This window comes from Pezoporus wallicus, unplaced genomic scaffold (genome assembly GCF_028554395.1).
Source record: "Pezoporus wallicus isolate ANWC-B61680 ecotype Strahan unplaced genomic scaffold, APGP_CSIRO_Pwel_v1 contig_8779, whole genome shotgun sequence".
In the NCBI taxonomy this organism is placed as follows: domain Eukaryota; kingdom Metazoa; phylum Chordata; class Aves; order Psittaciformes; family Psittacidae; genus Pezoporus; species Pezoporus wallicus.
In genome coordinates, this window is record NW_026638529.1 from 380,512 (window position 1) to 403,229 (window position 22,718).

Below are 22,718 nucleotides of genomic sequence, written 5' to 3' on the forward strand. Positions count from 1 at the left end.
TCAACTTCTCTACAGCAATCCCTCTTCAAAAAAGATGATACTATAGCTTTTGTTCCATTTTTATAAATCAAAAATCACAATCAACCTGAACACAGAAATAAAGATTTTTCCACTAATCAGTGTTCAGCTTAAGCATACTTTGTACTTCTTCTTGCATAACAGTAAATTGAAATAATGCACACTAATAATTAGTAAATGCTTACCTTTGCCTCTGGATTGGCTGCCAAAATTTTGGCACCACACTCTACAGAGGCATAGTTATTTCTATTTTTCTGGACTTTTTTTGTGGTATGCTGCCCACCAACAGCAGAAGGATGCATTGACTGACCTAGGAACAAGAAAATATTGCTACTATAACAAACGATGCAAACAAACAGTATTTTCACTTCTGCTCACTGCTTTTATATACTAAATGCCATTAATTATGTAGATCTAGCAGAAAAATGAAGTTCCAGGCTGCATTCCAAATCAAATCTGATACAAGAAGGAAGTGGTCTGTCTTTAGACCAAATCAATGAATCCTGAACTTACTCTTTTCTTTCTCCACTTCCATGACTTTTTTCTTCCATTCATCAAATGTTGGAATGTCTCCAGGGTCCTTTGGAGTCATTGCCGACGTAGGGTCAATTTCTCCTGTTTTCTTATAGTCTTTCTGTAGAAGAATAAACCACCAATTGTGAATATCTTTCAGCACCAATGAAAATAAAGATAAACTTCAATACTTAAAAAAAAAACACCACCAAACACAAAACATTCTCATCAACAGCAGATACATCATTTGAACCCATCTTAAAAACTTAGTGCCAAGGTAAGCTCACTAGCCAGGAAAAGCATGTGATGATTTCCTCCCAAAATTATACTCTTTCACTGAGATGCTGATAATTTTTGTGGCTAAACTAACATTTTAAGTAAAAAAAGCATTATGTCTCTCTAAATGCCTGCTTTTCTTTGGTATTTTTGCTTTTCCTCCTTCTAAGGAGAAAAGGCTTCCCTGTAGCAGAAACTTTCAAATACGAATGTTGGTCATGACAGAATTCAGAGTTCCCCTAGAGTTTCTGAACACCTCAAAAAAAACCCCACAGACACATTATATTTATTAATGTCTAATGATTAAAGAAAATATTTTGGACTTGCCTAACAATGCAGCAACCGTTTTAAGTTAACCTTATGCTATACCATTTCACATTTTAACTTCTCCTTTGTACAAACACTCTGCCAGCACACCATCAGATGGCACAAAAAACTTTTGCTAGACATTTCAAGTGTAGAGGTTATTTTGTAGACAATATTTTGCAGGTAGTTTCCAGAATGATGGCTTTGTAAGTTGACATTTTCTCTGCACTTAAAGCAAGAATTATTTCACATATAATTCTATAGCTGAAAACTATCAAAAAAAGAGCCAAACTCACATATTTGGACAAAAGTGAGTACAGAATTCTTCACATGACTATACTGCAACAGAACTTTAGATGTGACACAAAAATACATCCCCACATGTATTTAGAAATAACAGGACCTGAAAAAAACCTCTAACTCCCTCTCCAAAGTAAGTTCAGGATATAAGATCCTCCTTGGTCTATGATGAAAATGGTAAGTCAAAAAACAAACTGAGTAAGGAATGCCAAATCATGCGCTTGCTTAACTATGACATCAGGCCAATGCCATAGCTACTTACACTGTAGTCGTGCAAACTGGGGGGGTTTAATAAAGGTTTGTTTGTAGCAAGTTCTGACTGCATTTTAATTATTTTAAGGTACACGGTACTCTGTTCAATAATCCTGGGAAAAACTTCTTAACATTAAAAGAGAGTTATCCAAGTTATTAGTGACAGACTAAATGTGATCCTAAAATAGCACGAAAAAATGGTATTGCTGTGGCCTTGGTCATTCTTTATCTATCTAAAAAAAAAGAAAAAAAAAGAAAAAAGTAAGCTTTAGGAAGTGCCTCACTGGGAGAACGTAAAAGCGGTCATACAGTTAAGTGTAAAAGACCTGTCCAGCTATGCATCCCACTTTGACAGGGGTGAAGTAAGATGCCTAGGAAAGAATAAAACCACCCCAAACATTTGCTATTTTTTCCAACTGTTATCTTTCCCTCTAACCATCTGCTTGCTACCCAGGCACTTCCTGATTCAGTCAAGACTCAACCCTCAGACTTCTACAGGCTTACCTAGACCATGCAAACCATACCACGACCTGCTCACCCCCTTTTTTTTTTTAAACCCATGTGAAAAAATTCACCATGCACAGCAACCTACAGGAAGTCCCAGATTACTGATCAGTTACATGAAGAACATTTCTGCTGGATTTTGCTCCATATGGGGAAATCAAACAAAACTAAGTCTTCCATTTGAGACGGCAATATCAGAAACACACACAGGACTCAAGACATGAAGCCTGTGCAATCAGGAAAGCAATGGATATAACTCATCTTCAACAGTGGTGATAACCTAACAGAGGGCATGAGGCTCCTGTGTGTACTGAGCGGCTATCAGCACTGCTTACCTCCCTTTTTAAGTTCTCTGAGGCATTCAGGGCAGGTTTTTGCTCCTCTGTGCCCTTTTCAGCTGCTGAAACTTTCGACTCAAACTCAGATTTTGTCTTCTTTCCCTTGCCATGTGAAGATGATATGTTATCTATATGTTGACCTGCAAGGCTGAAAATTTTAGGACTATTAGAACCTATAAAATTATCACATTTTTCAACCATAAGCAATATTAACACACACACAAATACACAGATAAGCAAGCACATGCAAATGTTTGTTGCAAGGCCAGGACAGAAAAGAACAATTACCTTTAAATTATTCAGACTCACAACCTACTTCAATACTCACCTCTCTGGTGGGCTGACAAAAGTGGAAGGCTCACTCTGAGGGTCAGCCTCAAGTGTCCCACCAATATCACAGTCAGGTTCTGACTGCTCAGGTTCACTAGAGCTGACTACAGGGATATCAGCATGGGAATTTTCTATTGCACTGAAGGGAAAGAAATAACATGCTTTTTACCCTTCTGATAATACAAGTAACCCAGATAATCAACCACATGACTAAAGATAATTGAAAGTTTTAGAAAAGCAACAGTCTCACAGAAATAATCAAGAAGAATGAAGTATGCTTATACTTGTGGAACTGCATTCTCAGCTGTACCCATACAAGAATAGAATATTACTTTCCAGCCTGTTTGCCCCAGCAAAGGAACTCAAAGCTAGCTTCTCATCTACCAGAACTCTCATCTAACATCCTACCAAACACTGCAATGGATAATTTTCTCCATCATTACTACAAACTAAGAACAGCTTCATAGTTATGCGACTGCAGCAATTTTCCTTTCCCTTTCAACAAAGGAATCAAACATGAATCCAAGTTCCACCACTAAAAGCTCCTAATGTTCCCAAGTAAGGGGGCAGCAATCAAAAAAGAACTTGGCTAAAACTAGAGGAGAAAAGGGATCACATAATGATATATAGTAGAGCCAGACAGACTTCCTTTCCACTAGATTTTTTAATTTTTTGCTAATGTAACAAAACCAATAGACCATTACCCAAGCTGCATCAACAGCCCAAACTAGCTTATCTGCCCACTGCCCTACTTCCTCTCCCCCCAGAAAGCCTGAACACATCACATCAGACAAATCCTAGGGTAAAAACTGAAAAGAAACCCTCTCTATAGAATGGACTGGGAGGAAAAGACAGACAAATAACTTTCAGTTGATAACTTGTGTTAACTGTCTCCACCAGCACAAGGATGACTTTCATACTGATCTAAGTCATAAACCAGTTCTAAAGAAAAGCTTTACTCTGCCTTCTAAATTTCAACATAAGATTCTTCAATGTCAGCACCAAATCAGGTTAATCCAATACCATGATACAGAGCTGCCAAAACATAAACAGTGTATCAGCAACTTAAAAGGGAACCTTTTTTGTTCTGGATGCTACAATTATCAGTAGAAGCAGCTATAACAAACCCAGGGAGCCAATTTTAGTACCTTTCATATGATAAAAGTCCCCTCAGTTTAAAAAAAACAAGAACAAAAAAACCCAACCAAAAAACAAAACAAGAACAAAAAAAACAACCCACAAAAAAATTCCTAGGTATCTGAGACTTTTCGCTATGTAGCAAAATCTGACACTCGGAACAACAAGAATTTATTAGTTACAAACCACGAGTAGTTTCTCTGAATACCCCAACACACACCCACCCACCCACGCAAGAGGCTCACAGTTTAGCTCTGCATGTGACACTTCAATGACTGAAAGCTAACCATTGCACATAAAATTAAAACCCCCCACATATCCCTGATTTCAGTAGGTAGAAGACAGTATGAATAATAATCAACTGAATAAAACATGGCACAAGTATGAACTTAAAAATACCCTGGTATCACGGTGTACCTGCATGGCTTCAAGTAACTAGTTTTAGTAGAAGGCGAGTAGCACAAGCCTAAAAGCTGTAGTGCTCCCTCTCCTTCAGGTACTTCATTTGTTAATAGCTTTGCCTTAATTTTTAAAGTGCATTACCAAGCTCACTTTGCACCGCAACTGTCTTTACTTGCAGCCACAAGAACTCAGTTGATTTTTCAAGACATTTTCCCCAGATTAGGTCTGGACAGAAAAGCTACAAGCAATATCATCCTAAAAAAAAAAAATCATTACAGGGTAAAAATAGTTTGGAATAAAATTACTTCCAGACTATTTTGACTAAGAGGTCCTGCTACAGTACCAAACTGATAACACCCAAGGGAGCTGGACTTTGTTACACTGGTAGAAATCAACATCTAAACCAGGAAAAATACTCTCTAAACATTACAAATGCAACTGAGTCTTTGTAAAGATCTTGTGCAACTATGGAGGTCAACCACACGTGTTTTGGATATTAATCTGTACAAAAAGAGACCATCTATTACTATTTAAAGCTAAACTGAAGTTTGAAATAACATAAAATGCATCTCTTCTATACTAATTCTACTCTTTCTTCCTGTAAATGGTATTAGAGTCAGAACACTACTGCTCCAAAACAAATTTCCATTTTCATTTCATAGTTTGAGTCTTCAGAATTCATCACTCCATTACTCCCCAACTACAACAGCAAGGCCTTTTTCAGCATTTATAAGATGCCAAGCTGAATGTTCAAAAGAAAACATCCTGAATCTTGTTCTGAGATGTGACAACAGTAGGACTTCTAACACATTACACAAACAAATAAGCAGTCAACAAAAAACCCACACTGAAATTATGTTCCAGTTTTGCTTTTTAAAAACTGCAAATGTGGGAAGCTAGATTTTCAAAGACTTCCAATTAAAAGCACTTCTGAAGTACCAGATGTGCTTAAGTATTAGCCCTAGCAGACTAGGCAAGATCAGTCAGCAGACCAGACTTCCACACCTTTTCTATGGTAAAGAAGCAAGATTTGCTAAAACCAGAAAAGCTGGACTCCTAATAAAACCCCCTTAAAAAAACCCTAAACACCAAAAAGAAGTCTACTTCATTTTTAGTGTGTTGAATTTGTATCTACCATAATATTAGATCTTTATCAGCAATCAGAATATATTCCCCTTAACACACATTAAAAATCCCAGGAGAATTTTCTGAAAGTACCTCAAAGTGTACACACAGACACTAACTTCCATACTAGAGTTCACATTTGATAGCACAGCATTTCACAAAAGGGAAACAAAATTAAGCACATCAATTTCTGAAGACTGCCAGCAGCAGAGGTAGCTCTGCAATACACTACTAAGCAACAGAATTACAAGCTGCCTTGGTTGCTCTTATACTAAAATGTAACTCAGTTATTCCTTAACTGAAAGCAGAGGCCATCACTGAAGCAGCTTTGATGCTTGTTATCGCCAATCTTAAAGCATATTTTTGAAGGTCAGAAATCCTAATGGTAAAGACCTAAGGGTTTCTGTAGTACAGATTATCTAGCACGTAAAAGACTGGATTTTTTTCTGCCAAAGCAGCAGCTTCAAAACCAATACTGGCAATAGTATGACACTTCACACAAGTACACAACTTTTAATCCACGCACTGAGTAAATGATAGCATCTTCCATTAGCACTGACACCATAAACCAAAGTACAGCAAAAAAATCATGTGTAGCAATCTAGTCTTATGCCTACTAAACCTGAAGATGTAACACTTTAACAACAGAGCGATATTCTCTTGAAGGTAAAAACAATAAAATGAAAAAGCTTACTCAGGCTGTGAGACTGGAAGTATCTCTGAGGTAGGTGAACTGGAAGTGCTTTCAGTGCTTGCAACTATGCTAGATGAAGCTCCATTTAAATCTACTGAAGGTGGTGTCTCAGCTTCAGGCTGGCTTGCTTCATTCATTTCTGTAGTCTGTGGAAACATACATAAACATACATTTTTTCAAAACTTGAACAGGAAAAGCATTCATACAAAAACACCTAGTATGGAATTTTAACAGTTTGATAATTCACATTTCTGTCAGAAATAAGTTTTCTTCACAAACCTAGGTAGTATTCAGTGCTACTTTGTGATAGTTGCAACACTCTTCCATAGCCTGCAATAATAGTGCCAAAATATTAACTGGAGGAGGCATGTGCAACAGCTTCCTCAACCATGCACTTCTATAGAGACAGCTACAAAGAAACAAGCTTGAATACTTCAGTAACTGAAATATATGGTTGTATTTGCATGGTCCACTGCAATAAAACTCATTTACTATTTTCATCCTAAGCTTAATTTTGGGAAAGGCTTTCAATTTTATCACTCCAATGGAGATCCAAAATGATTTAGAAGTCTATTCCACATTGTAACTGAACAAAGAGGTAAATTGCTTATCACTTCCTAGAGTCCAGTAGTCTTGAGTCTTACTTATTCTATGTCCAGTTTCCATAAGCTCTTGCACAGCACAATCAATATAAGTCTTTCTAAATATGGAAAAGTACAGAGCCACTGGAACAGCTCAGATTAACTCCTGCAGTAATAGAAAATACTATTACACAAGACCCTCCTGCCAATGGCTAGATTACTCCGAGTCATCTAACTGAACATGAAGAGGTCTGGAACATTTTACTACAGAATTACGCATCTAAACCATGAAATATATATTCAGAAGTATGTCCTATGCATGTCATCTTGTGATCTACAAAACAAAAATGTATCAAATAAATAATCTTTAACAGTGGGCTTTGCAATATTTAACACCGGGCTTTGTAATATTTAACACCAAGCACCGACTTAATGGTATTAATAGCACATACAACTGAAACACAACCTTTTTTCCATTTTAACAAAGGAAATTAAAATAACAGAAGCCATTAAGGGTCAAAGCTAAAATGGACTGCTATGATCACCAAGTCTGATATCTATAGAAGATCTCAGTTAGAAGGCTTTTATGTTTTATTTTATTAAGAGATACCCAACATCCAATTTTATCTTGCAAAGATTTATTTAGTCAGTACCTACAAATTAAGATTTGTTACTCTTATTATTACTTATGCACATGAGAAACGCAAGATCTGCTAGCTTGTAAGTTTTCTCCTTCATTGGAAACATGAGTCCAATGGCAAGCCTGGTGCAAGTGAAATGTGATAGATTGTCACTATGAGCTTGAGATAACCAAAGTGAATGACTGAAATCCAAGAAGCATTTTAAGTGAATGAAATGAAAGTCTTGCCTGGACAGATTTTGTAAGGTCATCAAGTAGCTCTTCTGTAGCGTAATTCCACATGCTTGAATCTGCATGCTCAGACCCCAGCCTGGGACCAGCCTCTTCCCCCTAGTATATTAAAGGTAAAACAACAAGAAGCATGCAGTAACAATGCCTTCTAGTAAGAAGAGTTACCTTTGGTACAGACTTAATAACACTACCTTTACAAGCTACATGAACCTTCAGAGCCACTGCCCACGAATGTTTAAAAAGTCATTTTATCTCATGTAGTCTTTAAAACAAACACTACAGCAAGTCAAAACAATTCCATTAAAGCTTCACAGGAAAGACCACTTCAGCATTGTCTTAAAATTGTTCAGTGTGTGCTAAGGAAAATTAATCACTCTGCAGTGATTTCCCATGTTGACAAACCCTCTGTATCTCCCTCCTTGCAGCCCAAAAAGCAGGGAGAAAGGGATAATCCTAAAATGACTTGCAACAGACAACCATTAAAAAATAATGCTTCACACATCTCAGTTATAGCAGTCTTTTCAGCAGAACTAGAATAATTCATAAGTCTGCTGTAACCTTCTGAAGCAACTTCCTTTTTTGTAAATATTTACAATCAAGTGCAGTGAATTCACAAAGTAAAACAAAAGAATAAAAAAGGTTTTAAAGCCACCAGACTGTAGAACTAATAAAAATGTACTTGCCACTCAAATTTTTTTTTTTTAAAGTTGTGACTACATCACACATTTTTGAGCAATACTTCAAGAACACAGCAAGAAGCCTGATAGAAATTTACACACCCCTCATTTTCTATGGGCTATCTAAAACCCTATGGTCAAATACTGGAAGCTCAAATCCAAAACAGACTGATATGCTACACAAGATTACATGATCATTAATCATTTGAGAGAGTCAAGGCACACACTGAAAGAACAGGAACTACATACTTTAGCTGGCAAATCTTAGTGACAACAGCTAAGCAACATTTTTCCCAAATATTATTAGATCACATGCTAGTCCCCAAGATGAAATACCATCAATGCCTTGAAGAGACAACTGATCTAACGAAAACTGATCAAGGGCTGCAAGACTGCTCTTTTTGAGCAGGACAACTGTGGCAGCCTAGTTAGGAGTAATAACACACATGCCTAAAATTTTTCATACATCCAAGAGATTTTTCTTTAATAAGTAAAAAGTACAGCATAATGTATGAGCTTTCATACCTTTGGGTTTAAATTTAGAAGGCTCCTTAACAATGCAGGCAAGTTAATAGAATAAAAAGAAGAATGCTCCAAAAAAGTAAGAAAACATACACCAGTGGCTTCCCAGTCTCCAAGCTTACTTGATCTTCCCAGTTTTGTTACATCAGCCATTAAATTTGAACAGGACGTTTTTCAGGCAGCCAGAAGAATAGTACTGAATGCTATCTGACTGCACAAGCTGGCAAAAAAAATACAGCTACCCTAGACCGTGAAATGCTTCAGACAGTGAAATACACTAAAGTTTTTTTTTTCTGGTCAGGCAGCTCTCCACCTAGGTAAACTAGAATACTCAACACATTTTCCAGGTTTGATGTGGCATGTAAAAGCCGCCTTGGATTGAGGACCATGATTAGCACTACTACTGAACAAAAGGGGAAGACCAATAACATCCATATTACCCATACTTATTGTAGGTCTGATTCGTTACCTGTGTAAGTAAATGAATGAAATGACCATGACTCCCTGATATGACTCAACAGCTTGGGACCTCACTATGAAACTCCAATATGCAGAAATCTGTGATGAGTTAGGGTGGGACAAGTACACTCAATTCAACCTAAAGTGCTGAGTAATGTAAATAGAGGACAAAATCTTGTTTACTAGTATTTCACGTATGTGCTTTAGCTTTGTGAATTTTTAAGTGCGAGGAAAACTAGGATAAATACTGACTTAAGAAAAAACAACCTTAAGTCTTCTATTTAGGATATCAATCATTTGATCACTGGGCTTTTAACACAACACAGGTGCAACAGGCATACTGTGGCCTAAACCTATCCAGGCCATCACCTCTTACCATTGTTTGTAAAGAGCCATGTACACATATCCCTGATGACTTCTTCTAATATCTGGCACCCAAATAAACTAAGTCACCATTATTAGCTTTACTATTTGTTCTTACACACAGCCTCTTCCCCCCCCCCCCCCCCAACTGTCCAGCTGTACCGTCACATAACTGCTAAAAACATGAAGAAAAAGAAAAACCTGGGTTCATCATGGTTCATGGAACAACTGAATATATTAAAAATTCTGGCCAAGAAGACCCAATGAGTCAAAGTGTGTGAATTTTTTTTATTATTTAATATTAAATCAGACTGAGCAGCTAATTAACATGTTTTAGTCAGCATACCTTTTCTTGGACATTTTCATCATCATTTGCCAGGGCACAAGCATCACCTGAAGCATACTGCACTGCCGATGAAAGACTGTCTTTACAAAAGACATGCCAAACAGGAAGCCTATTTAATACAAAAAACAACACCAGAGTCAAAGTCTTGATCTAAAATGAATAAACAGTATTTTGAAATTCCCTCAGCATTGTCTCCCTCATCCTTTTTTCAGTTGTACCCACGAGGTACTTAGAAAAATAAAAATATACACATACAGTTCATAGATACTCATTTATCAAAACTATTGGTGGACTTAAGAAATTAGTAACAGAAAACACTGTAAATTTACTACTTCCAAAAGACAAAAGTATCAGCAAAGCAATTATTGGGGTGATACCAGGTCACAAAATGGAAGCTGACACAAATTAGTTAAGTTATTGCAAGTTAGGAAAAAACTGAATCAATCATATCTTTTGCCATGTAGCAGCAGGGTGTCTTTAGCATTGATTATTACTGAGCAAAAGCTAAAGCCACAGATTAAAAAAAAATTAAATCTCCTTATTTCCCTGTACAGATGATACCTGAAAAATCTTGTATGGTCAGCATCAAGCACATTTAATTAAAGAAAATAAGTATATTAAACAAAAGGCCCATGCAAACCCCGATGAAAATACAGAGACAAATGGCAAAACAAGTGCTTGCTTTAACCACAACCTCCAGAGATCTGTTTGTATTTTCAGCTCTGAACAGTTTTGCTCCTCAGTAGAAATTGATTTATTTCCATAGAAAAGCAGCCAACACCTATACAAATGCACAAGAACAGCATCTTTTGTTGCTTAGAGTGCGTGGCCCCTTTACATCCTAGATAATATCTGCGCAGCAAACCACTAGGTTTGGAGGCCCAAAGGCCATAAAAGGTCTCCATGCAGACTTCAAATAAGTACTGCAAAATGCTATGCAAATTGAGCTTTAAGTGGAGTTTTCAACAATACTTGAACATCAGCACCACCTGCTACTTTAAAGCCAAACCCTGTTCCAGGAAATACTGTTTACATGACATCCAGGTGATACATATGACCCTGTGTGATTTTCCACAAATGTTCCTCTGAACCCTGAAAGAAGGCCCCCCTTGCAAGAGGAGACATATATATAAGCATAAAAGAAATGTGGATGCAGCAACCTGCAAGTTCTGAAAAGCTAAACCACAGCCTTAACAGTAACAGTAGTAAGAATATTTAGGTCAGGATTGACTTAATACAACTTGATCATTCTCGTGTTTAGAATTTGAATGACCACCTCTCTTAAAAACTTGAAGACCTTTATTGTTAAGTATATGCAGCAGATATTGCCACAGACCACTAAAGCGGTACTAAATTGTAGAGAAGGAAAGACATCATTGTCTTTGAATCAGCATTTTAAAACAAGGTGTATTTTCACAACCAAGTTAATAACTACTTTAGCACTTGCCATCAAGAAAAGCACTTAGCACAAAAGGCATACATTTCTTGCCTTAATATTCTGATACTGTAACACAACTAACCATGCTTTAGTAACGAGTGGTGCCCCCCAGGGATTGGTGTTGGGACTGGTCTTGTTCAACATCTTTGTCGCTGACACGGACAGTGGGAATGAGTGCACCCTCAGCAAGTTTGCCGACGACAACAAGCTGTGTGGTTTGGTTGATATGCTGGAGGGAAGGAATGCCATCCAGAGGGACCTTGACACGCTTGTGAGGTGGGCTGATGCCAACCTCATGAAGTTTAACCATGCCAAGTGCAAGGTCCTACACCTGGGTCGGAGCAATTCCAGTCACAGCTACAGGCTGGGCAGAGAAGAGATTCAGAGCAGCCTTGGGGGTGATCGTCGATGAGAAAGTCAACACGAGCCGGCTGCAGTGAGCACTCGCAGCCCAGAAAGCCAACTGTATCCTGGGCTGCATCAAAAGGGGCATGATCCTGCCCCTCTACTCTGCTCTCACTTGGAGACCTCATTTGGAGTATCGTATACAGTTCTGGTGTCCTCAACATAAAAGAACATGGAACTGTTGGAACAAATTCAGAGAAGGGCCACGAGGATGATCAGGGGACTGGAGCACCTCCTGTATGAAGACAGGCTGAGAAAGTTGGGGCTGTTCAGCCTGGAGAAGAGAAGGCTGCGTGGAGACCTCATAGCAGCCTTCCAGTATCTGAAGGGGGCCTATAGGGATGCTGGGGAGGGACTCTTCATTAGGGACTGTAGTGACAGGGCAAGGAGTAACGGGTTAAAACTCAAACAGGGGAAGTTTAGATTAGATATAAGGAAGAAGTTCTTTACTGTTAGGGTGGTGAGGCACTGGAATGGATTGCCCAGGGAGGTTGTGAATGCTCCATCCCTGGCAGTGTTCAAGACCAGGTTGGACAAAGCCTTGGGTGGCATGGTTTAGTGGGAGGTGTCCCTGCCCATGGCTTGGGGGTTGGAACTAGACGGTCTTAAGGTCCTTTCCAACCCTAACTATTCTATGATTCTATGCAACTTTTAGAAGAATACAGTTTAATAGTTCATAAATTTAAGCTATTCCAACACAATCTATGTGCAATATCCACAGTATCACAGTATGCTAGAGATTGGAAGGGACCTCGAAAGATCATCTAGTCCAATCCCCCTGCTGGAGCAGGAACACCTAGATAATGTTACACAGGAATGTGTCCAGGCGGGTTTTGAATGTCTCCAGGGAAGGAGACTCCACAACCTCCCTGGGCAGCCTGTTCCAGTGTTCCGTCACCCTCACTGAGAAGAAGTTTCTTCTCAAGTTTAAGTGGAACCTCTTGTGTTCCAGTTTGTACCCATTACCCCTTGTCCTATCATTGTTTGCCACTGAGTAGAGCCTGGCTCCATCCTCATGACACTCCCCCTTTATATATTTATAGACACTTATAAGGTCACCCCTCAGTCTCCTCTTCTCTAAACTATAGAGACCCAGCTCCCTCAGTCTTTCCTCATATGGGAGATGCTCCACTCCCTCAATCACCTTTGTTGCCCTGCGCTGGACTCTCTCCAGCAGGTCCCTGTCCTTCTTGAACTGAGGGGCCCAGAACTGGACACAATATTCCAGATGCAGTCTCACCAGGGCAGAGTAGAGGGGAAGGAGGACCTCTCTCGACCTACTAACCACCCCCCTTCTAATACACCCCAGGATGCCATTGGCCTTCTTGGCCACAAGGGCAGTGTTGGCTCATGGTCATCCTGTCCTGCACTAGGACCCCCAGGTCCCTCTCCCCTACACTGCTCTCTAACAGGTCATTCCCCAACCTATACTGGAACCTGGGGTTGTTCCTGCCCAGATGCAGGACTCCACACTTTCCCTTGTTATATTTCCAATTTGTTTATTCCCAGAAATTCTCCTGCGTATACTCCCCGACTCAACCATGGTGCCTTAAGTCTCCCAAAAAGCCCTATGAGCAAGGGAGGGGACTGAAAATTCATTTTGTACATACGTTCATGCATGTACCCACAGGAAAAGCTAAGCCCTATTACAACAGAGGATGCAGCAGGCAGGATGTATCATTCAACTGCTGCCATCAAGCTCTGGCAAAGCCTTAAAAACACAAAGCCACAGCATGCAAGGCCACATGAGACCATTTATTCTGTGAGAAATCAAATTAATCGCATCATCAGGACACTGCAATTCTTTTTTCTTCTTTCAGCATTCTGCATATTCAACAGGCATTTTTTATTTTAGACACAGGCTGACAAATTATACAGCCCACCATAACAGAATTGCCAAATGGAACAGCACCTCTGTTAAATATTTCTCTATATGCAGAAATACAACAAACAAAAACCTGTTAATTTACAGAGAACAGAATTCCCCTTGAGTTTAGTAAACTTGCACAATATGTCAAGGATAGGCTGGATGGGGCTTTCAGCAACCTGCCCACAGTCGGGGGTTTGGAACTAGATGATCTTTAAGATTCCTTCCAACCTTCTATGATTCTATGTCCAGTGAAAGCACAGCAGCTTCTCTATCTCTAGATATTAATACATTCATCCCTTTTTCATGATTAAAGAGTAGTATTTTAATGCTGACTTGAAAGCGAGCAGGCAGATCTAATGCTCAAATGGTACTGGAGATTAGTCATTAGATATCCTTTCTCAGGTACAAGGTAATGACATAACAGCATAGAGATACGTCAAGAGAGCGTTCCAAACACTTAACCAACAGTTAGTGACTTGCATGTATACAAAAGTTTTCAATAGCTCAGTTTTTCTTAAGTATGACTGAAAATAGCAGCTGCTATTAAATCTCATGAAGAAGAAAGTTAAACATGAGTCTTTTAGTATCATTATTAATGCTGTTTTCTCTAATGCACCATGAATTCTCCAGCTTGATATGCACAAAAGCAAAACATGCAAGCCCAGACAGAAATGCAGGGAGGAATCTTCACTCTTCACAGGGCACGTACATACTGTGGGCTCTCTACTGAAGCAGAAAGTCTGCTCACCCCTATCTAAATGGTACTGTACGCTTATTGCTGCACAAATTGGCTATGGTCTACTGACAGCTGTTAGGCTTTTGAGAAAGAAGGCACTGAAATCTGAAAGTGCAGGTGGTTCTGAAATTGCAGTGTAGGTTTCTTGTGAAAGACTGTCCAGTTCTGATTTGGCTGAAACTCTTAAGTAATTGTGAAGGAGGCAGCAGAAGACTATCAGAGATAGTGAAGCTATTAATAACTGGTTTGACAAGCATAAAAATCAAGTAAAAGGTAAACAAGTGGTAAGAAAAAAAATTGTCATACAAGTTACAGCCGCCAAAAATTCAAATTGGCGGTAAGAGCTGTTTTACTATTTGACCTTCCCAGAGAAAAACAGGTTAAGCTTTCCTTTCCAAAGGCTTCACAGACAAACAGACACACAAAATATGCAATTCAAACACATTTGTTCACTAAACTACTCAAGAGTTTTCTTAAACTCTCTCCAAACAAGACCTGTATCTGGGCACTAAAGAGTGAAACAGTTCAGAACAGTTTACAGTTGACAGCTGTGAGAGAGTAATTTTAAGCAAAGGGAAAGTAAAGAGGAAGCTACCACCAGCATATTACCAAGCCCTTCCTGAAGGCACAGGGGACAGTCTCTCTCTGCAGGACAATCACTGACACTTTCTCCACCTCTCAGAGGGCTGCATTACCAACAGGTGCGGATGCACCAGTGGCCAACACCTAAGAGAGAATGAAGATGTCACCATCCCTGCCATACGACACTTCTCTAGTGAAAATATTCATAGAATCAGTTCAGAATAGGCTTCTGGAAGAGACAGAGGGTGAGGTTTGGACCTAGGGAGCAGAGGGCCAATGAAGCAAGCCTATTAATGGCAGAGAGGCACCTATTTGTTGGTTGAAGCTTCTCAATTATAGGATAATTTCTGATTAATCACATAAAAAATGAAAAGTTGTGAAAGAACAAGGAGTCATAAAAATATCTCCTGCTTTGAACAAGTGCTACAGATCTGTGACTACTATCACTAGTCTGTTAAAGAGAAAAAAGGCTCTGTATAAACAAGGAACTCAGCAGACCCACAACCAAACTCTCCAGTCAGCAGTAAATGGCCTTCCAGCCACTGCAAATGCAGCAGAAACAGCAAAAGGAGGAAACCCTCACCCTCTCCCTAGTAACTTAATGGAATCAATATTTCTCTCAGAACAGTTCAGCAAGAGGGGCTTGCATTTAAGAAGGCCTGCAGAACAAAGCAGATCTCTCAGAAAATGAAGACCGGGTTTTTATGGCAGCATTATTTCAACCAGTCAAAGAAAAAAAAAAACTATTTGCAAGCCACTGACTGCTTCAGTACAATCCCCCTAGACACAACATTCATTTCCACACATGAAGTGGAAATAAGTGTTGATAAATGCACTGAAGAATCATTAATCTTCCTTAATCCTGATTTTAAAACAAAAAAAAAAACAACAAACACCCCACACCATTTAGAAGCATTTACTACCCCAGAAGAGCAGCATGGCAGCATGCATTACTAAGATAAAAGTTACGATGGATCTTTAAGGGGAAAAGCTGAAAATTAGATCCACAGATCTAGCTTAATCAAGGCTGCTGCCAGCAAGGCACTGATACTGTCTCATTTCCTACCACTACCCACCAGCTTTATTCATGGGGGGGAAGGACGGGAGGACTGGACAGGGACAGGACCACCACTGCCTCCCAAAACCAAACAAAAAAAAACCAAAAAACAAAAAACAACCCCCAAACCAAAAACCAAACCAAAACGACACAAACTCCCCAAACCCAGCACACAAAAACACAACCCCAAACCAGCTGAAGTTGGAGGTTTTTTGCAAATCCTTTACCAATCCATTGTATTTTTGCAATTAATTTAGGGGTTTAATATCTTTCCCACTCCTTGCAAAGAATGTGCTCTCCAAACTGTCTCCTAACTGGAATTAGATACACAAAAAATAGACAGTTACTTCACTTATTCAGAGGAGTCCAAAACAAAGATACTTCTGACACCACTGAATTCCACAGCTTCAGACAATAAGATTCCAACCATCAATAAAAAATACGGCTTTCAGCACTTTAAATGCATTAGCATGCAAAGACTGCAAAACAAGGTTACTTTATCAGATTTAACCCATTTACTGCCTGAAGGAGTAGTCCTGCATTCCACCCTCCACCACGTAATTCCCTGCAACCCTGATCTGATCTGGTGACTGTGGACACTTTTAACGTGTAAAAAGAAAGTCTGCTTTGAGCTAGTGTATACTCAAGATATAAAAATGGAACATAGAGGGAGAACACACCACTGTCCATGACCTTCCCCTGTTTCCTAAGTCAAACAATGGAAATCAAGGTGAAGGACTAACAGTGGAAAACCCCCTCATGCCTTTCTTACAGTGCTACCAATATTACTCTAATCCTATCCTAGAAAAGGCTATTATCTCAATAGCCACCTTCACAGCACCATAACTGTATAGTTTTGACACAGTGCCCATGACAGACAACAGCCTATATTAGATGCATGCTGCAAGGTAACACTGGAACACATACCTCTTAATTCTTGGAGCATCCAGGTAGCCTATTTCAGAAATCACAGACAAAAATTACAAACCCTAACCCTTGAAAGGTGTCCATCTGGAAGTGCTCACAGTGATTAAAAGTTCCTAGTAGCTCTCAGTAACAAGCTTCTGTAATACTGCACTGAAGATCACAGCTTAAGAGAATCTCCCTGCATTGTCAGGCTCTAGTTATCTTTAATGCAAGAGTTTTGGGAAAAGAACACATTCTGGAAAAAGACAGTAAAGCCTTAAACTAAACACAAAAACTACAGGAAAATAGTAGAATAACTATGTGATTAAACTTTAAGGATTTTAGAGTCTTCAGTAATGCCTGACTTACACACCTTTGAAGATTTCCCTCACTGCTTAAATTCATAAGCTTATCTACACAGCCACAATACCGCATCAGCAGGCTCAGAATCATCAGCAGTTGCTCTGCACCAACTCCCCATGTAAAAAGCCCCTGCGAGTGCAACACAGCTTAACACAGTGCCAATGAATGGAATGTCAGCATAAACTTCACATGAATTTTGCCCTAGATCATTCTAAAGTTGCTATCAGCTAACTCACAGGCATTTTGTCATGTATTTTTAATAGGCTTCTTACCTTTAAAGTATTTTTAAAATATCTTGATTGCCATTCCAAAACTCAGTCAAGCCAAGAAGGTTCCTTTGAGCACCTAAGCTAATTTTGAACTGCTAGAACCTTTTACTGATACTCCAATCCAGTTGAAGTCATCTCTATACCAACATTTTCACTCACCCAAGCAGAAGTTCTCCACACTAGCTTTGGGATCAGTCTGTTGTACCAGCTCAGTATTTTCACCAAAAATTGTAAGAAAAGCTTTTAGAGTATTACCCTGTTCTCAACCAGAAGTTTTCATGCACAGAAAAAAACACCCTCTTCAGGCAAAGGGCTGTAGCACCTCCAGGTGTTAATCTGATAAAAAAAAATTTTACAGCCTGCCTTTGAAAGCAGCACGGAATTTACCAAGGGCTAGATTAGTAAAGAAAACTGAAAACAGGAAAAGCAGAAAAGCCAAAAGTGTTCTGTAAAATACAGTGATAATATTAAAGTGGAAAACAACTAACAACAGGTTAGAGAAAAAAGTTTCAGAAAAAATTGAAATTAAGTGCGTAAGTGGGGCACATTTCATTGCAACAGGCAGAGTCTTGTGCATCAACACAGCAACCTCATGAGGGGGCACATGCCACTTTAGTACACTACTTGCGTAACAAAAATATGAAGTTTCTAGGATGAATATTTTAGAAGATACTGCATGAAAACACTGATTTTCAAATAATTTTAGAAGCCAAGTATTCAATAACTGGGCAAAGCATTTGTTTTGCGTAAGACACCAGAGCCCCTGCTTGCATACAATACCTTCAACTTGAGCAGGCTACAAGCTAGGCATATTCAAATTTGACTGAGTCCAAGAGCTCCAGTGCAGCTTTTGTCCCAACCTTAACTACAGAGCTTCCAAACAAGACGCTTCCAAACAAGAGGCTTCATATCTAAGAACATGGTTTTAATTCTGAAATCAGATGCCTGGAACAAAAGTTTATATGAGCAGTGCCTAAATCACATTACTCCTTTCTGCCATAAAACTAAGCACCCTGTGTGTGCATTTCATTATCAGCCTTCTGAAGAGATTAAAGTAACTACACAAGAGGAGAATCACCATATAAAATTCTCAGCATCATTACTAACAAGTTACACTAGCAGGTCTATTGAGATCATCAAGGCACTCTCCTGCACACATTATACTCTGCTGAAAAGAGGGTTTCTGTGATAAACAGGCATGTTACACTGGCACACAAGCCTCTCACACCCCAACTCTACCACTCAACACCTTTGTTATTAACAGATGCAAGCTTAAGGTTTAAGCCAAAAGCCAGTAATAAGCAAATAAATTTCCTATTAGGAAACCCTTTCCTTTAGAGATCTCCCATCTAGTTTGCATGGCTTTTGCCTGTGCAGGATAGGAGCGGCAAAGTAAACACTAGTGATGTTATCACAATGCCAGTATAGCACTGCTTTTTTCACAGCTCCTCTTGCATTGCAGGATCTTTCAACAATGTAAAAAGTTCAAAAATGTAGAACGTTGTAACACAAAGCAAAACCAGACATTTTATTTCCTTAACATTCACGTAAATCTTCACATAAATAGGTAGAAATACAAAGCAATATCAAAATCTGCCCCCTTCCAATGCAGTTGTATCACAGCTTTATTCCTGGCTATGCCACTGACCCAATCTGATCTTCACAATTTTCAGGGTACGCTCATTTCAGAGTGAGAGGTGTTAGACTAGGGGTTTTCCACCAGGAAAAGCACATCTTGCTGCTCAGTTACTTTGATACAAGCCATGCTTTACTGATGCAGCACATTCACAGTGCAACCACAACTAAAGCATCCCAGCGTGCACATGTGCTTATACCCATCTTACGCAGAGTTGTAAAACTGAAGATGATAAAAGAATTCATAAAAGCTAAGTAGACCAGGATAACACAATGCATTTTCTGGGATAGAATGAATCAGAAAGACAAATCACTGTACGTATTATTTCTTTCCTAAACTCATAGCTAACACTTTGAAAGTGCAGCTTATGGCAAAACAAAAGCTGATGTCTGAAAAATTTATACAGGTTATGCTTCAAACAACTGTCATAGCTACTTTCAATTCAGATAGTACTAGTATCCCTATAAGCTTCTAAACCTGCTCCACTTACTCAGCTCTGTATATTGTCGAGCTACAAAACACTACAAGTTTTAAAATATTTTTTGCATTATATCATCCACACAAAGGGATTAACTGAAGCGTAAAGCCATCTCTGTAAATTCAGGACAACGAGTTATTTCTTATGCACAGTCAAAGCTCCAGTCTGCACAGATAGGTATTATTTTTAGAGCACTACATTCCTAAGCCTTACCTCCATCAACAGCATTTCTCTAAAGCCATGCAGCCATCCTGCTTTTTTGAACTACTCGAAACAAGATTGCTGGCTCTCAGCCTTGTCAGAGAGCTGTAGCTTCAGGAAGCCTCAAGTACCAGTAACTCTCAGGTCCCACACTCCAAAGAGTATCACATTGCCTTTACTGCAAAGGCATCAGTTAACAAACCCCCAAACTCAAGGTTCTGGGATTTTTTTTTAGGTTTTGTAATACACAGTCACATTTTTAACTAAAAAGTAAGAGTCAAAAGAGCCCCAAGAGTGTTCTTTCAACAATTCTGGTTTCCCTGCTTTTTTGCTTCTTACTATTCTGTTGACCACTAGTTTTATGTATAAAAGCACTTCTCTCCTGCCACCATTAAATCCTTTGAAGATGACTTTTCAAATTTAGATATCTTGAAATGTGTTTGTCCCACATGCCAACATTTATACCACAAAGCCTCCATTTACTATTTAAAGATTCTTAACCGTTTATGTAAATGAAGCTGCTGATTTTCTTTTTAGGAAAGGAAAAGTTAAATACATCCCAACTTACCATGCTACACAGTCCAGCAACAATGCCAGAATTAATGGATCTCAAGACTTTCCAACTACAACTCCGACATGGCTACTGAAATTAAAGCATGTCACAATGCCATCCTGCAGAGGATTTTAAGCTCTCCAATGTGAATTCATATTTGGACACCACACTAAGCAACTAGAGCTTGTACTGCTCCCAAGGTCCATTGGATCTGTAATCAAAAGCAGCCAGAGTGTGCAGGGTGAACACTCAAGATGAACTTTTTTTTTAAATAGTAAAAGGTTTGCGATACTCTAGTACAAGCTCTAAGATCAGTTAAGAGAGTGCTTTAAAGAGCCATCTCCGAGTTAGCTGAACATGATAATCCTTTATCAATATGGAATAGGTGCCTGAACTTTTTCTTTAGCTGAACAATTCTATTAAAACAGCAGACAACGAACATAGCAACAAAAAAATTACTCTGACCACTATCATTACGCTGAGAACACCTTCATTTACAAATTACCTCGAGGCAGGAACAGGTTATCTGCCTTTAAGACAGAGTCAGAAAGAAAAAGAACTGTTTTCCTAATAAGAATCCCAACTATACAAGTAGAACCTTTCATGAGAAGCAACTTAGTTTGCCAAGAAGTTGAAAGCTGTCTAAAACAGTTGACCACGTTCACAGCTCACTGAAAAAAGTTCTAGCCATATAGGTTCGATTAAAATTTTTCCAAATGGAAACACAGCAACAGAGTTTTCAAGCACTTTTTGGACTCATTGTTTTGTCTCCTAAGAACAAAAATGTGATGACACAAACCTAATTTGCTCCAGGACTGTCTGAACCCAGTAATGCAACTGTCAGCACCCGATTTGCAACTGATTTTGTACAGAGATATCTGAACTTCCCCTTCTTCATCCAACCTGTAAAACAACCCAAACCTTAAAGACTATTGCCTTTATTTTTTTTATAGACTATTTAAACGATTTACAGGAAGTGTATTAAAAGTTATATACTGGACACACAATTATCTCTAGCAACTACTGCTGTTCTGTTTTCTGTATTTGCAGTTTGCTGTTCAAATTGGTTAGTATTTCTCAAACAGTGAGTCAGTGTTCAAAGGAGGCCAAAGTTTAAGATGCTTACAACCTACATTACAGAAATATATTCCCCTAATATTTGTGTTGTAATAAGTACCATCTTTTAAGGCAGTTTGAAAACAAAGTAAACAGAAGATGCTGGAACAAGGTAATCACTGTGAAAACACTCAAATACATAACCAAAGCAAAAATGAAAAGGCTCATTGGCTTTAATTTAACATGACCCCAGCCAGCGGCAGAAAAACGGTTTCAAGACTAAGGCAACTTGATCTTTAAGAGAACACAGCCAGAGTTCAGCCTGAAATTGGAAAAGCAAGTAAATCATATAGTTAAAAGCACCAAGTGGCAACAAAATATTCATACAGAATAACTCCGAACCGCTGATATCCGAGGACGATCTCTACATCTGACAGCACTTGTTTTCAAGAACACACTACATGATCGCCATTCACATCCCCGGGAGTTACCCTCCCAAAATCTGTTACCTGCCTTTCCCCTAACGCACCACCACATGCTACCAGCACCTGAACGCGTTCTTGTGTTTCCGAGAGGAAGCACCTTCCTTTCCCCAGTGGCACCATCTCCGTTTCCACCTCCCACCCCGTGCGTCTCCGGCCATTAGCCCTCAGCATCCCGACCAAGGCGCTCTCTGCGCCGGAGCCGCGGCAGAAAAAGGCTCCCCAAGCTGGGCACCGTGAGCGGACCGAGGTCCCCGGGCTGCTGGAAAAGACGGCAGCGGCAGGGCTGCAGGCAGGCCCGGCAGCGGGGTCCTCCACCTCTGTCCTCTCAGGGAGCTCCGAGAGGCAGGACACCCTCGCCCAGGGAGGCCTCGGAGGAGCCTCCCGGCCGTGATGGCGAGGGCCCGCGGAAGGGCCGGGACTCACCAGAGCAGCGAGCAGAGGAAGAGGCAGGAGCCCAGGACCAGGAGCCGGCGGGGCGGCTCCCTCATCGTCTCCCCCGTCTACCTGCCGCGGCCGGGAAGCGGCGGCGCATCCTCCCCGGCAGAGGGACCGCGGGAGAAGCGGGAGCGGCGGCTGCCGCTAAAGAGGAACGACCGCTGGGGCGGCCCCTCCCCCACGCAACGCAACGCGGCGCGAGCGAACGCAGCCGTTACTGCCCGCCGCACCGGG

The 22,718-nt window shown here is 39.8% G+C and overlaps 1 protein-coding gene across 9 annotated transcripts in view; it reads right to left on the bottom strand.

The window, feature by feature from the left end:
- SUCO (SUN domain containing ossification factor) overlaps positions 1 to 22,712 on the bottom strand; it is a 40,535-nt gene extending 17,823 nt beyond the window's left edge. For 6 of the 9 annotated variants that reach the window (XM_057411199.1, XM_057411198.1, XM_057411197.1 and 3 more), the window contains exons 1-8: positions 22,473 to 22,712; positions 10,015 to 10,123; positions 7,645 to 7,746; positions 6,196 to 6,341; positions 2,836 to 2,976; positions 2,505 to 2,655; positions 532 to 652; positions 204 to 328 (exon numbers count right to left, since the gene is read on the bottom strand). In XM_057411199.1, coding sequence (XP_057267182.1) covers positions 204 to 328; positions 532 to 652; positions 2,505 to 2,655; positions 2,836 to 2,976; positions 6,196 to 6,341; positions 7,645 to 7,746; positions 10,015 to 10,123; positions 22,473 to 22,537 — 960 coding nt within the window. In that variant the 5' untranslated portion in view covers positions 22,538 to 22,712. Of the gene's footprint in view, positions 1 to 203; positions 329 to 531; positions 653 to 2,504; positions 2,656 to 2,835; positions 2,977 to 6,195; positions 6,342 to 7,644; positions 7,747 to 10,014; positions 10,124 to 22,472 lie in introns of those variants that run through there. The other 3 variants (XM_057411200.1, XM_057411203.1, XM_057411205.1) reach the window with 3 other exon arrangements.
- Between the last annotated feature and the right edge of the window lie 6 nt (positions 22,713 to 22,718).